We start from the raw sequence: 14851 nt of genomic DNA on the forward strand, positions 1-14851 counted from the left end.
GGTCAACTTCTAAGTACCGCCCTTCACACCATAAGTATAAGTCTTCAAAACAGTTTCTGTGAAATCAAAAAAGTGAAATGAGTGAGACGAAAAATCGGTCAAGCGAAAAATTGTATTAAAAAAAGAGCGACAAGACTAATATAATTGCTACAAACTTCGTTTGAGAGCAATTAAAAAGGAATTTCAAATTTACTTTTGAACTGAAAAAAACCTAAAATTGCAGCTCCATCACTTAGACATGCTTGCACGATTATATAGAAGACATGGTTTTTCTCTGAGCCTCGAGGACAGTGCTTTTAGTTCCAGACAAGCAATGAAGTTTATTCATATTCTTTTCATACCAAATAGCGGTCGAGAACGGTATTTGCATAAGTCAAGGCCTCAGGGCCTCAGCAAAATGGGGTTTCAATAACGAAAAAATTAGCTCAATGAAAATTACTCACAATTGTCCTGGTCATCTGAGCTCTCAGTTGTCAGAATTGATGACCCAGTCACTCCCAACCCACCTCCTCCTGTCACGTGATGCAGGTTTGCGTGTCCATGTGAAGACAACTGGGAGGGGGAGCGAAGTGCGGATGAAATTGGGCCCGCCTTCTTGGGCGGCTTCTTTTTCACAATGTGGAAGTCGCTTGAGTCTATACTAGTATCTACAAAAGAAAGATATCATATTCGTTGAGAATCGTTGTTGATTACATTTCATAAGTTGCATTGAATTGCTGCTAGCTGTCATTTTTGTGTAATATTCAATTTGTGAGAGAAACAATTATCTATCCATTAATTTTTATCGAATTAAAAAATCCACGCCCTATAAGAATTGTCAATTACATATATTTTGGTCGCTTTTAGTGCAAGAAATAATTGTTTTCGTGTGCTTTTGAATGTTATTGCCAATTTTGAACATTCTATGCAATTGTTCTGAATCAGTACTGAAAATCAAACTTTCTCTGCAATTGTTCTGAATCAGTACTGAAAATCAAACTTTCTCTGCAATTGTTCTGAATCAGTACTGAAAATCAAACTTTCTCTGCAATTGTTCTGAATCAGTACTGAAAATCAAACTTTCTCTGCAATTGTTCTGAATCAGTACTGAAAATCAAACTTTCTCTGCAATTGTTCTGAATCAGTACTGAAAATCAAACTTTCTCTGCAATTGTTCTGAATCAGTACTGAAAATCAAACTTTCTCTGCAATTGTTGTGAATCAGTACTGAAAATCAAACTTTCTCTGCAATTGTTCTGAATCAGTACTGAAAACCAAACTTTCTCTGCAATTGTTCTGAATCAGTACTGAAAAACACATTTTCTCTGAAACTGTTCTGAATCAGACCTGACAAAAATTCACTGAAATTGTTGTGCATCAAGGCTGATACTCATTGAACAAAAAACGTTCAGAACGGCATTGGTCAGAATAATGTTTCTGTTTTTCACCTGTGTTGTGTTGATGGTGGTGTTGGAGAGACGAGAGGATGTTGCTAGCCTCCTCTGTGATTGGTAGGGGAGCACCTCTTCCAACTGTCATCTGTGGATAGTTTATATTATCTTACTAAAATTCCAGACCATAGTAGACTGGATTCTTTGATAATTCTCGAGTTTATTGTGAAAATCTGTTAGGTTGTTTAGCAAAAAAATTAATCTTGTAAGATCTGTTCAGATCAAGTGTGCTGGTATCATATATGACATTCATGTATCATATATGACAGCTTTGTTAAGAAACTTTTAAGATGTTACACTAAGAACGCTTGCGAACCATTGGGTCTGGGGCCATGTCTCCTTCTGTTCTTTCATGTAATGTAAAAATTGTTCTATCGTTGTTAGCAACCAAAGTTTTTATGCCCAACAGCGCTAAACATAATTGAAATTGGTTTCCCCGGGTTGACCACCCCAAGTATGACAAACAATGAGGCTCGGTAATGTGCGTTTGCACATAATGTTCCGACCCTGCTCGTTCACTTTTTTGACGTAATTTTCTACCAAACGAAGATGAGATAGGAAACTTGCAATTCATGTACTGTTCGAAAAAATGGTTAGAGTAAAAATACAGCTGTAAAATTAAATTAATTAAACAAATTAAATAAACCCATGTCAGATAAAATGGCCGATGAGACTTACCATTAAAATGATTTTTTCGAAGTTAAAACGACCATTAGGCACCATTTCAAAGCATTAAATAAGATCACTTTTTCTTTTTTAGGAAAATGACTGCACGTTTGCTTAATGAAACTGAGTCATTACAATTTTAACAGTGAAACAAATACGTAACCGACAAACGTCGGGCAAATTGCTCTAAAAAGACAGCGAGCGGTTGGCTTCGACAGTTGCTAGGTACGGTTTAGGAAGAACAACTTTACTAGCATTTTCTTAATTGCCAGGAGGAAGAGGGGAGGGTTGAGAGTGAAGTGGGTTGTCAAATTTTAAGGACCTCTCTTCATACCATGAACTCATGTCTCCAAAATGTTTCCGTTGAATTGAATACTAAGAGTATAGTAAGCAGAGAGGCTCTAAAGAGCCCTTAATGCACTCCGGACGCAAGCTTTTTATCCCGTTTCTGAAGACTAAAAGTCAATTGGGTCAAAAAAATAATCAATCAAGCGAAAAATTGTATAAAACAGACTACAGGACTATTACAATTTCGCTTCGCTTGAGAGCAACTATAAATCGCTTGAGAGCGATTTGTAAACTTCGCTTGAGAGCAACTATAAATCGTTTAGAAGCCATGAGTTATTCTCTGAAGCAAAATACATGTTCAAAAGGCCTCATTTGAACGTAGATGAGAGATGTCTTTGATGGAAAGTTCGTATGAAACATGACTTTTCAGTGTTTGACATGAAAAACAGAGTTACAATACAATTTGTATCCTATTGATTTTAAAATTTATGATGAGACCAAAACTAGCTTTTCTGTCCTTGCACATCAATAAAAAACTAACAATAATTGGTTTAAAATTTAGCGTAATACATAATATAAATAGTCAGTTTCACAGACAGAAAAATTAAATTGAACAAATTGACGCGAAAATTGAAATAATCAAGTCGAATAGTCATCTTCAAGAAAACTGTTAAGCTCAATAACTCCACAAAAGAAAACATAAACCTGCCAAGATCGCATGAATTATTCTCCAACGACATGTGTGGCATTTTATTTTAGGGGTGCAGCTTAGAAACTTGTTTCATTTCAAGAACTGATTCCTCATAGAGGTTCGCTCCCAAGCCCTCCAGGATAAAAGTCGTACCTCTTTACCACTACGCTACAGCGTCTTTGCCATTCAACCGTAAAACTCGCTTCGACATTAGCGACAAACTACATATCGAAATGGTGGCAATTGAATTCACCCAAAGTAAAGAATTGAATATATAAAAAAGTCACTCAAGAATATTCTGGAACAAAAGCGCAAAAAAGTCAAGCACATATTTTTCTTGAAAAAGACACCCATTCATAATCACTGCTTCAAACTTCGAGAGAAATTAAAAACGAAATTCAAAAAATGTGATTGAAGCAAAATTCTGCGCTTGACGGGCTTTTTAATTATACCATTCCCTGCTCTCTACGATGTATCGATCGGCCAAAATTGACTGAACAAATCATAACCGACTAAGCGTCGGAAGAATTGCTCTCGAACGACTAGTGGCAGTTCTAATCAATTGCGTCCTGCTTCAGTCGGGGGGAGCGAGGGAGGGGGCCCCAAATGGAACTAATAAGTTCAAAAGTGGGCTTCAAATAACCACATTAGAGGTTAACATATACCACTATTAAGATTTAAAGTAAAAAAATGGCACCAGTTTCGGTGCACTTTTCATCTGACTTTTAGTATTAAATTGCCGCCAATTGAGTTCAGCTGCTTGAAATTGTGATTGAGAGAGAATTTTAGATCACGCGAAACGCAAAAAGTCAAGGGCGTAAAAGTCACTCTAAAAGTCAAAATTGTCAAGCAAAAATTTTGCTTAAAAAAAGACACACACGTTTACAATAATTGCTATGAACTTCATTCAAGAGCAATTAAAAACCAGTTGATGATATAGTTCCTACCACCACTAAGGTGGGGTCGGATTAATAATGACGAAGAACAACAGCAAACTTTTTTGTCAAAAATATACTGTTCCAGTACCGCTTTTACAAGTTAGAATTAAAATATAGTGGTTCAGCACTGGAATACTGAGTGATGAGCCCGGCTTCTGATCAGATTAGGTGGAGCAAACATTACACCCCAAAAACATAAGCCACCAAAATGTGATCTGAGAATCGCATACATAAGATTTTTCTCTCTTTTTTTTCGTGTAAACTAATTTCTCACTTGTTGATTACTTTTGGTAGAGACATTTCTATATTTAAGTATATTACTATGTAACAATAGTGAAAAACGGGTGAACAACTAACCAAATCTGCGTAGGCAACAACGTAAGGCTTGTCCTCCGAGAAGGGTCCGGTCAAGGGTTCTATACACGACAGAGGGGTATCCCCAGTCTCAGACACTCGCATCCCACCAGCACCCTTCATCGGTTTCCTCCCTTCCTTTTTGATCACAAGTGCAGGCACGTCCTCGTCAAGAACAGGTGTGCTGGTCTTCGCAGTCGGGTCGTCCGATTCATATCTGAGGTCACTGTGGAGAGAGGAACGTTGCAGAGGGTCTGAAGTTTGATTCTGATTAGCTGGGACTTTTCCGGTTGCGGCTTCCGGAGGTTTGTCTCTGGCACTGTCTCCCCCTCCCGCCATGATTGCCGACTTTCCAGATACCCTTTTTCTTCAGAAAAACGAAACAGAGGCAAATATTTTGACATGAACAATTTTATTCGCCCCATCATTTGCATCTTTTCATTTCACACATTTCCCATTTTTAGACGCTACAAAATTCTATTAGGCAAACTCTTGAACTGAAATTCAATTTAGGGAAATACATAAAGCACACAAAGTAAAACAATGACAATTACAAAAATAGAAAGAGCACGAGTTTTTGACGTCAAATCTTCCAAAAAAGAGTTTATTAATTTTCGAAATGAACATCTTGATTTATGTTTGTTTGAATTTTCTGTTCTTTATTTTATATTGGCCAATTTGGTGCGTCCTACAATAAGCTGTCGCAAAAAAGATCAAGATTACAATCAACAACTCCATTAGCCAAACTCTATAGGACAAAAAGATCTGTATGTGCTGGCTGGAAACAAAGAGACAAAAAATTTTGCTGCTTCATGAACTCAACATAACTGCTCTGACCGGTGAAGAGAATCCACTAAGACAACGAAATTGAATTTTACACATCTTCCTAATGACATTAGAGAGAGGTGCCATGTCGGATTCGCATGTTGCAAGACTGATAAAACAAGTGACATAAATAAAATTTGCGAGTGGAGACAGTTACTCCCTTCTGAACATTTCATTTCAAAAAAATATAAAACATTGACGCTTTCGCAAACCACTGGTGGATATTTTTGTCCTATGTTAAATTTTTACAATAAACAATTCCCAGGTCCATGATGAAATCCGCGTTTGAGGCCTGAGCCGTTGAGATTGATCTGGGCATCACTATCATGTCCAAACGAAACAACCTCGCATTTCGACCTGTGATCAAGCGGAGAGATTTTTAATATCTTTTTGAAAGCAGCTTGAAGGATACTGCGTAAAAGTTTTGATTTCAAAACAAGAAAGTAGCTTAAAAAGAAATAAATTGGACGTACAATTCTCCGACGCGATGAACAGATTACTTATACGGTTCCCAGTCCTCGTACAGAAACCATAATCAGTAATAATGCCAAGATCACACGAAACAGTTTGGATGTATGTCCTATATGGAATCAACACTGATCATACAATGATTATCAAGAACTTTCAAAAGGAACTTAGAAACCTTCAGCTTCTGGAACAGATCAAAGAAATTTTTCTTTCCTCTCAATAACTATCTACACATATTACGAAAAATTGCCTGGGAAATTAAAACTTCACTGCGTAGCAAACAACTTAACTATCTACCCCCTGCTCTCGTTCAGTAATTAAAAACCTCAGAAGTGTAAAAAGTCAACAAAAAAATCCAAAAGAATCTTAATGAACACATAAGAAAAGTTTGCCTAATCTTGTCTAGGTGAAGCCAAAGTCATCTTCTTTTTTTCAAAACTTAAATTTACGTTTTAGCTCAGTTAGGGTGAGTTAACTAAACTTTATGTAATCAGTTATTTTTGCAAGTGCAACAGTTGAATATCTTTCCAGCAGTCTTTTCTCGCTAAAATTCGTGGTCCCTTTTTTGTGCCACTACATCATATGAGCAGTGGTGAATAAACTGGCGGAAAAAAATAGTTCAATAAGCAACGGTTGAAGTGGCAGTGAGAATTGATTTAAAACCGTGACGTGTAAAAAAGCCGACAGTAAAAAGCCGATTGAAGAGCCGAAGAGTTAAAAAATTTATTGAAAATGTTCAGTGATAAATTAAGATGCATTTGACAGACAATTAAAATTGCTTATGACATACATAGACAGCAAAATTTATAAATTTTGATCAAATGATAATCGGTATTTGAAAATTGAAATTTCATTATTTGCTAGCGGCATAAATTGATAGTGATAGAATAAATAATTATTGCGTAATTATCGGGCCGCGGTCATTCCTCAGCGGCTAATTGGACTCGAAATTATCACAACCGAAATTTGATCAAATCACCCAGATAAGTACTTTTCATGGTAATTAACTAACAGTGTAGGGTAATTCAATTCAAATTTCTGCTTTCAGCTCTTTTTAAATCAATCGGCGCTTCTTAAAGTCAGCTCTTAAGAACTTCGGATTTCTTGCACGTTTAAAACATAATCGCACGGTTGTTAAGGACATATTGAAGTAATTCAACAACTCAATTTATCCTCGCAGTTTAAAAATTGGTTTTTTTTATGAAAACAGAAATATGCTCACATTTGGGTTTTATCTGTGGCTTTGCGGGCACTTTCCTCCCTGCGAAGTTGAGACTCCACTTCGTCCTGATTGTACATGCGTATCTTGGTGTTAACATCCCCAGTCAGTCTCGCCTTCTCCTTCTCAGGCTCATCTCCACTCTAATCACAAAGATCTTGAAACACACTACAATGCACGATTTTCCTATACACAGTGCCAGATTCTAAACCTTGTGCAAGTTTGTGTCAGATTTTCGATCTTTTCGGTTTATGCCCCCCTCTGTTACAAAACATGTGCCATTCCACCGTAAATCGCTGTTGAAAAGTATGGCACGTGCGTCTGGGAGTTGCAAATAATATGCACTCACAAAGGTTTGGTGGGCACAAATGGAAAAGATCCCAGAGTTTAAATTATGTGCAATTTTGTTTCAAGCCAGGCTACGTGACTCCTGTTAAAGTAACTTCAAAATTTCGGCTTGAATCTCAATCATCTGCGAGCTTCTCGATTAATACCAGACTATCTCAGTGACTTCATCAGAATCACGTAACCTAAGATTAAGAGCCTGCTTCACTTATTGTCCCAAAACCTCAAAAATATCAAAGATTAAATGATTAAAAATTATTTCTGTTGAAACCGATCATTTCCGTCCCCCCCAGTACAGAGCATTTGAATTCCAGTCCTGGTTTCAGAGAATTTCAGCACTTATCCAGCACATTTCGATATGAAAATCCGAATTCAGTTCCAAAACATTGCATATCAAGGGTATTTTAGGTTTCCTTAAGGGCAGTTTAGTTTATCTTCGTGATCAATTGATTGAGATCAATGAGATCGCCCAGGCTAAATTTTCCCTACAGAATCTCAAAAATACTCATGCTCCGCAATGAAGTCATGGCAGCACCTTTCATATTTTTGTCGTTTTAATGGTTACTTACTATTGTAGTATACACGCTCTTTATACTTAAGCTCTCACAAATGCTATGACGATGCTGAATTTTGATTGGATGGAAAAGAATTTTGTAAATTTATACAGCACGCATTTATTATCTTGAAATTCACACAGACGATTCTGCTCACTACAGTTCAGTTGCTCACCAGAATACTTGATTAAAAAAACTTGTAGCAGAAAAAGAGCGTTTTTACCGAACCCGCGCTCCGAATAGCATTTAGCATAAAGTTGCAATTAAAAGTCTTTTTTAGAAAAGGAAATTGTAACGTTAACTCTGTCTTCATACAATATAGCACTTGGCACTAGCACCTACATAGCCGCCTCTAAAAAGATAGAAAAAGTACAAGCAAACTAAAAAGAGTTATCATAAATGCTTTTTTAACGGTTGTTTTCTCCACAACAACCCACTGGGGTTTCAAAAACATAATGCAAGGGATGTCAAAAAACCAAAAGATGAAAGTTATCATTGAAGCAGGGTTGGATTGAAAGAAAATGCTGAGCGTGTCCTGATCCGTTATCGACTCCAAAAAGCAGTCTACTTCCCAGCAAAACTTAAAATCACCACTTTTCTTTTTCCTTCGATAAGTATTTTTGGTTCTTTTCCGTTTGTGCCACCCAGTACGTTATTCGCCTCCAGTTACAGAGCACATGACATTACATAGTAAATCGTTATGTAAAAATATGGAACGTGCGTCGGGGCGTTGCAAATACAATGCGCCCACTAAGCTGGGAGGGGGTCACAAATGGAAAAGATCCATCAGATGCTATAAAATTAGAGAAACTTCTGATATATTGCTGATAATTGAAGCACTTTGGAAAACACTTACAGATAACCTGATTAATACTTTGGCAACAAGAAAACGCACGCATTTTATAATTTTTTTCCGGAGAAGCCCAGCTCAAAAAGGGTCTCAATTTGTTTTCCAGAAGTTAACAATGAGAAAGCAAAACACGATGTGACACTTTTCAATTTCAATTGATGTTGAGCTGGTTTTTGGTGTGCTTAACAAGCCTTTGCAAAATTATGCACCAATTATTTTTGTTTTTTTTATATACATATATCTACTGCTGAACAATCAAACTCGCGTTGAGTCAAACTTGAGCTATAATTTCAAACGACATATCAATTTAATTTTTCTCAAAAATGTTGAAAACTCGCTGATTAATTTTTAAACCAAACACTATCTCCAGATTCCAGTTATATGCAAACAAATCGGCTAAAGAAGTTTTCAAAGAAAAAAAATAAGTTGACGAAGAACACATTTTTGGGGCAATTAAAGTTCAAAAAACTAGGATATTTTCCGTTTGTTCCCCCCAGCTTAGTGGGCGCATCTTATTTGCACCCCCCGACGCACGTGCCATATTTTTACATAATGATATACTATGTAATGACACGAGCTCTGTAACATGGGGCGCATAACGTACTGGGGAGGGCGCAAACGGAAAAGATCCGACAAATCAAATAATTATATCAGTAAAGAACTGACAAGTTTCATTTCAAATCAAAGGTTTGGAATCCTTTAGCCAAAAAACGTTGTCTGAATATAAACTCGCGCAGTAAACTGAGCCTTGAATTCAATTAACTCTTAGTGCTTTCGAACTGATACATAAAGTCATGTTCTTTGAAATATACCTTTTGCTTGGAAATAATCAGCATAAAGTACGTGACTCTGATGAAATCATCGAAAAGCCTGGCACTTATGGAGAACCGCGTAGCAGTTTGAGATTCAAGCCAGGGTTTTGAAGGAACCTTAGCTCGAGTGTCGAAAATCTGGGTTAAAGAAATTTTTGAGTCAATCGTAAAACACAACACTTCTGAGTAACGGGATCTTTTCCGTTTGTGCCCCCCCCCCCCCCCAGCTTAGTGGGCGCAAATTATTTGCACCCCCCAGAAGCACGTTCCATATCTTTACATAATGATTTACTATAATAAAAGATAATTTCAAAATGGGGGGGGGGCATGAAAAACATTGGGGGCTCAAACAGATTGTATCCTATTAACATAAGCAGCGGTAATTTGTCACCGGCATACGCAAAGTCAGTATAAACAACCATCGTTTCTGCCAGAGGTCTTTCTTTAGATTCTCAAAGTATCGAAGTGTGAAGAGTGTCTACGTCATATCTTTTTGTTTTTAGGCAACTGGCGTTAACAAAAAACGGGTCTTTCCCATTATAGCCAACCCCCCCCCCCATGAAAATATAGCCCCCCCCCCCCCCCATTATGGTATATTTACCATGATTGGGGGGTCTATAGGTTATCTGACCACTAAGCTGGGGGGGGGGCTATAATGGGAAAGACCCCAAAAAATTGTCGATGTACTGTGAAATACAAAATGTTGTTTTGAAAAACTGTATATAAAGAGAAACGCGCTATTGTTTACATAGTAATCTGCTCCATAACAATTTCTAACTGGCGGTCATAAAAAACACTGGAGGTGGGGGGCAGAATTGATCCGAGAAACGTTTGTATTGTTCGCATTTAGCTCCCAGAGCATTTCGGCTCTGAGAAATCACGTTATTAAGATAAAATTATGAACAAATTTAGTTCCGAAAAATACGGCACAAATCAAAACAAAACATCTAAGGATCTATTGTTTCGTCCTTAGCAACCTTTTACACAACCTGCTATCAAACATTGCATAATTTGTAACGGTGTCATAGAAAACATTTAGCGGCGTCGAAATAGGGGGTCTTTCCCATTATAACCCCCCCCCCCCCCCCCCCGAAATTATAGCCCCCATTATGGTATAATTACCATGATTGGGGGCTATAGTTTTTATGACCACTAAGGTGGGGGCGATAATGGGAAAGACTTCGAAATAGAATGGATCGAACTCCAGATAATCAACCTATGCCACACTAACAGCTTCTGGTTTGGGCGCCCTCTTGAAAAACCACCACACAAGCAGGCCAGCAGTGGCACTAAGCAGAATAACCCCGGCAGCTCCCAAAGCCGAATAAATGGCGATCTCAATCTGCGGTGCCATGTATTACGCCCGAGTTAATATGTAAATAAATTAGCTATAATAGAGGTTACCAATAACTGCACGCAAACTCAAACCATTGCTGCAAATAAAATTGTTTGTCGAAATAAATTAGAGGAACTTTTTTCGAAGCTTAGGAGTCTAATTTTATTCTGAGTTGATAACAAAGGGCGTCTTTGAATTAAATCTAATTCATAAGCGGGTATTAAGCCCGAAAACGGGCTTGTTTTTGTTTTCTTGTGTTTTGTTTTTTATTACAGGAAGTGGCTTTTTAAAGATAGGCAAGACAAAAGTCAGCCTGTTGGAATGAAATTAAGTGCCAGCCAGTTCAAGTTACCGCCAATTTTAACAATTTGGCATCGAAACAGAAGTCAGTGAGTCATTAGACAAATCGGATTTCATCATAAAAATTTTGAAGATCTCATTTCAGAAAAAAATACGGATTTACCCCCACCCCCACCCCCCCCGCTGGAGGCCAAAAAATATTACAACCAAAGGAACAAAGTGTACCCTGTGAACTATCTTTTCCAACCCCTCTTTTACGGCAGAAGTATGCCCATACAATTCCCATCATAGACCCTTCCCCTCCCCTATGTTTGGTATATTTGGCTTTACGTAATATGACTTATAGAAGGATGGTATAATGGAAAATACTCCTTTGTAAAAAGTAGTTCTGTAGGTGAGTAAATCATGTAAGATCATGCAAACGAAAAATATCTTGTACGACTTTTCAAGAGGAATGTTATCGTCAAAGACCTCCATTTGCCCCCTTCTTAGTATATATTGTGCAAATTATTTGCACCCGCGCCATATTTCAAAACAAAAACCTACAAACGTAGGAAAAAATGCTCTCGAATGACAGGCGGCGCGATTTAATTCAGGGGGCTGTAGTCCAGAAAAATGCTTCTTTGTGGGTGCAAAACATCACCCGAAGGTAGGATTCGAACTTGAGTCCTATTCCGTCTCCTCGACGGAAGTAATAACCACTCGGCTATTAGCACCTTCTGATCAACTCTCTAACGATCGGTCTTGTTTGAGCAACAAACTTTCTTTCGTAGTGTGTGAAAAAAAGTGCGTGAAACAAGAAGAAGTGCGCGGAAAAGTCACTTGAGAAGTCAAAGATTATACTAGAAGAAAAGGGCAAAACGTTCATGCGCAAAAATTTGCAAAAAAACATGATTAAAAAAATTGCTTCTCATTTGAGAATAATAAATAATAAGTCACTCTTTGTAATGGCACTGGTGCTGTATCTGGGGGAGCATAACGTCCTAGAGTTTGTACAAAAGGAAAAGATCCGATAAGTTTAGCGGTTCCAGTCCCTGCTCAGATTCGTAGCGCTCCTTTAGGAATTCACTAATTAACTGACAATAGAGTTCAAAGAAACTTAAGGAGCTCATGCAGAAACTTAGACGTAGTCTGAAAACCAATTAAAATGCTCCGATGACTCCTGAAAATGCTTGAAGTTATCATACACGAGCTCAAAAAAGTTGAAAATATCTTGTAAGAAAGATCGCTATCTTTGAGAATTTTGCATTAAAATTTTGGATCTTTTCCGTTTCTGCCCCCCAAGTTCATTGGGTGCACATCATTTGCAGCCACCCCCCGACGCATGTGCCATATATTTACATGTTTATGATAATTTAATGTGTATTGGCACGTGCTCTGTCACTGGGGAAAGCACAAACAGAGAAAACCAAAGTTTTGAATTTGCAACAATCTAGTGCAAGTTTTGACAGAGGTTAACATCTCTCACGCAGATCAGTTTTTCATCATAAAAATTTTGGCGATCTCATTTCAGAAAAAAATACGGATTTACCCCCCCCCCCCCCCCCCCCGCTGGAGGCCAAAAAATATTATATCCAAAGGGACAAAGTGCACCCTATGAGCTACTTTTTCCCAACCCCTCTTTTACAGCAGTAGAATGCCCATACAATGCATACAATTCCCATTATAGTCCATTCCCCTCACCTATGATTGGTATATTTGGCTATACGTATTATAACTTATGAAGAGACGGTATAATGGAAAATACTCTTTTGTATCAAGTAGTTCTGTGGGTGAGTAACTCTTGTAAGATCATGGAAAAGAAAAATATCATTTCAAATTTTCAAGAGGAATGTTTTCGTCTAAGGAGCCATATTTTTCAAAGACCTCCATTTGCCTCCTTTTTAGTATGTGCATAATACTTGCATCCGCGCCATATTTCACAAAAAAAATCTACAAACGTCGGAAAAAATGCCCTCGAATGACAGGCGGCGCAATTCAATTCAGGGGGCTGTAGTCTGGACAAATGCTTCTTTGTGGGTGCTAATACATCACCCGAAATTAGGATGCGAACTTGAGTCCGATTCCGTCTCCTCGACGGAAGTAATAACCACTCGGCTATTAGCACCTTCTGATCAACTCTCTAACGATCGTTGTTGTTTGGGCAACAAACTTTCTTTCGTAGTGGGTGAAAGAAAGTGCGTGAAACAAGAAGAAGTGCGCGGAAAAGTCACTTGAGAAGTCAAAGATTACTCTAGAAGAAAAAGGCAAAATGTTCAAGCGAAAAATTTGCAAAAAAACATGATTAAAAAAATTGCTTCTCATTCGAGAAAAACAAATAATAAATCACTTTGTAATGGCACTGGTGCTGTATCTGGGGGAGCTTAACGTCCTAGAAGCTTTACAAAATAAAAAAAATCCGATAAGTTTAGCGGTTCCAGTCCGTGCTCAGATTCGGAGGGCTCCTTTAGGAATTCACTGATTAACTGACATTAGAGGTCAAAGAAACTTAAGGAGCTCAAGCAGAAACTTAGACGTAGTCTGAAAACCAATTAAAATGCTCCGATGACTCCTGAAAATGCTTGAAGTTATCATACACGAGTTCAAAAAAGTTGAAAATTTCTTGTAAGAAAGATAGCTATCTTTGAGAATTTTGCATTAAAAGTTTTGGATCTTTTCCGTTTGTGCCCCCTCAAGCTTATTGGGTGCACATTATTTGCAGCCCCCCCCCCAGACGCTTGTGCCATATATTTACATGTTTATGATAATTTAATGTGTAATGGCACGTGCTCTGTCACTGGGGGGAGCACAAACGGAAAAACTCAAAGTTTTGAATTTGCAACAATCTAGTGCAAGGTTTGACTGAGGTTAACACCTCTCACGCAGATCAGTTTTTCATCATAAAAATTTTGGCGATCTCATTTCAGAAAAAAATACGGATTTACCCCCCCTTCCACCCCGCTGGAGGACAAAAAATATTATATCCAAAGGGACAAAGTGCACCCTATGAGCTACCTTTTCCCAACCCCTCTTTTACAGCAGCAGTATGCACATACAATTCCCATTATAGTCCCTTCCCTTCACCTATGATTGGTATATTTGGCTATACGTAATATAACTTATGAAGGGATGGTATAATGGAAAATACTCCTTTGTATCAAGTAGTTCTGTAGGTGAGTAAATCTTGTAAGATCATGGAAAAGAAAAATGTCGTTTCTACCTTTCAAGAGGAATGTTTTCCTCTAAGGAACTATATTTTTCAAAAACCTCCATTTGCCTCCTTCTTAGTATGTGCATATTATTTGCATCCGCGCCATATTTCAAAAAAAATATACAAACGTTGGAAAAAATGGTCTCGAATGACAGGCGGCGCAATTCAATTCAGGGGGCTGTAGTCTGGACAAATGCTTCTTTGTGGGTGCTAATACATCACCCGAAATTAGGATGCGAACTTGAGTCCGATTCCGTCTCCTCGACGGAAGTAATAACCACTCTGCTATTAGCACCTTCTGATCAACTCTCTAACGATCGGTGTTGTTTGGGCAACAAACTTTCTTTCGTAGTGGGTGAAAGAAAGTGCGTGAAACAAGAAGAAGTGCGCGGAAAAGTCACTTGAGAAGTCAAAGATTACTCTAGAAGAAAAAGGCAAAACGTTCAAGCAAAAAATTTGCAAAAAAACATTAAAAAAATTGCTTCTCATTCGAGAAAAACAAATAATAAATCACTTTGTAATTGCACTGGTGCTGTATCTGGGGGAGCTTAACGTCCTAGAGGCTGTACAAAATAAAAAAAATCC

General features: G+C 37.9%; 1 protein-coding gene across 3 annotated transcripts in view; it reads right to left on the reverse strand.

The window, feature by feature from the left end:
• LOC142335110 (uncharacterized) overlaps positions 1-11118 on the reverse strand; it is a 47267-nt gene extending 36149 nt beyond the window's left edge. Inside the window, exons 1-5 of one of the 3 annotated variants that reach the window (XM_075383465.1) lie at positions 10672-11118; positions 6883-7022; positions 4371-4734; positions 1428-1518; positions 444-647 (exon numbers count right to left, since the gene is read on the reverse strand). In XM_075383465.1, coding sequence (XP_075239580.1) covers positions 444-647; positions 1428-1518; positions 4371-4734; positions 6883-7022; positions 10672-10794 — 922 coding nt within the window. In that variant the 5' untranslated portion in view covers positions 10795-11118. Of the gene's footprint in view, positions 1-443; positions 648-1427; positions 1519-4370; positions 4738-6882; positions 7023-10671 lie in introns of all 3 variants that reach the window. The other 2 variants (XM_075383464.1, XM_075383462.1) reach the window with 2 other exon arrangements.
• Positions 11119-14851: the final 3733 nt, after the last annotated feature.

The sequence above is a fragment of the Convolutriloba macropyga genome, chromosome 2 (assembly GCF_964194025.1).
Source record: "Convolutriloba macropyga chromosome 2, txConMacr16.3, whole genome shotgun sequence".
Lineage (NCBI taxonomy): Eukaryota > Metazoa > Xenacoelomorpha > Acoela > Convolutidae > Convolutriloba > Convolutriloba macropyga.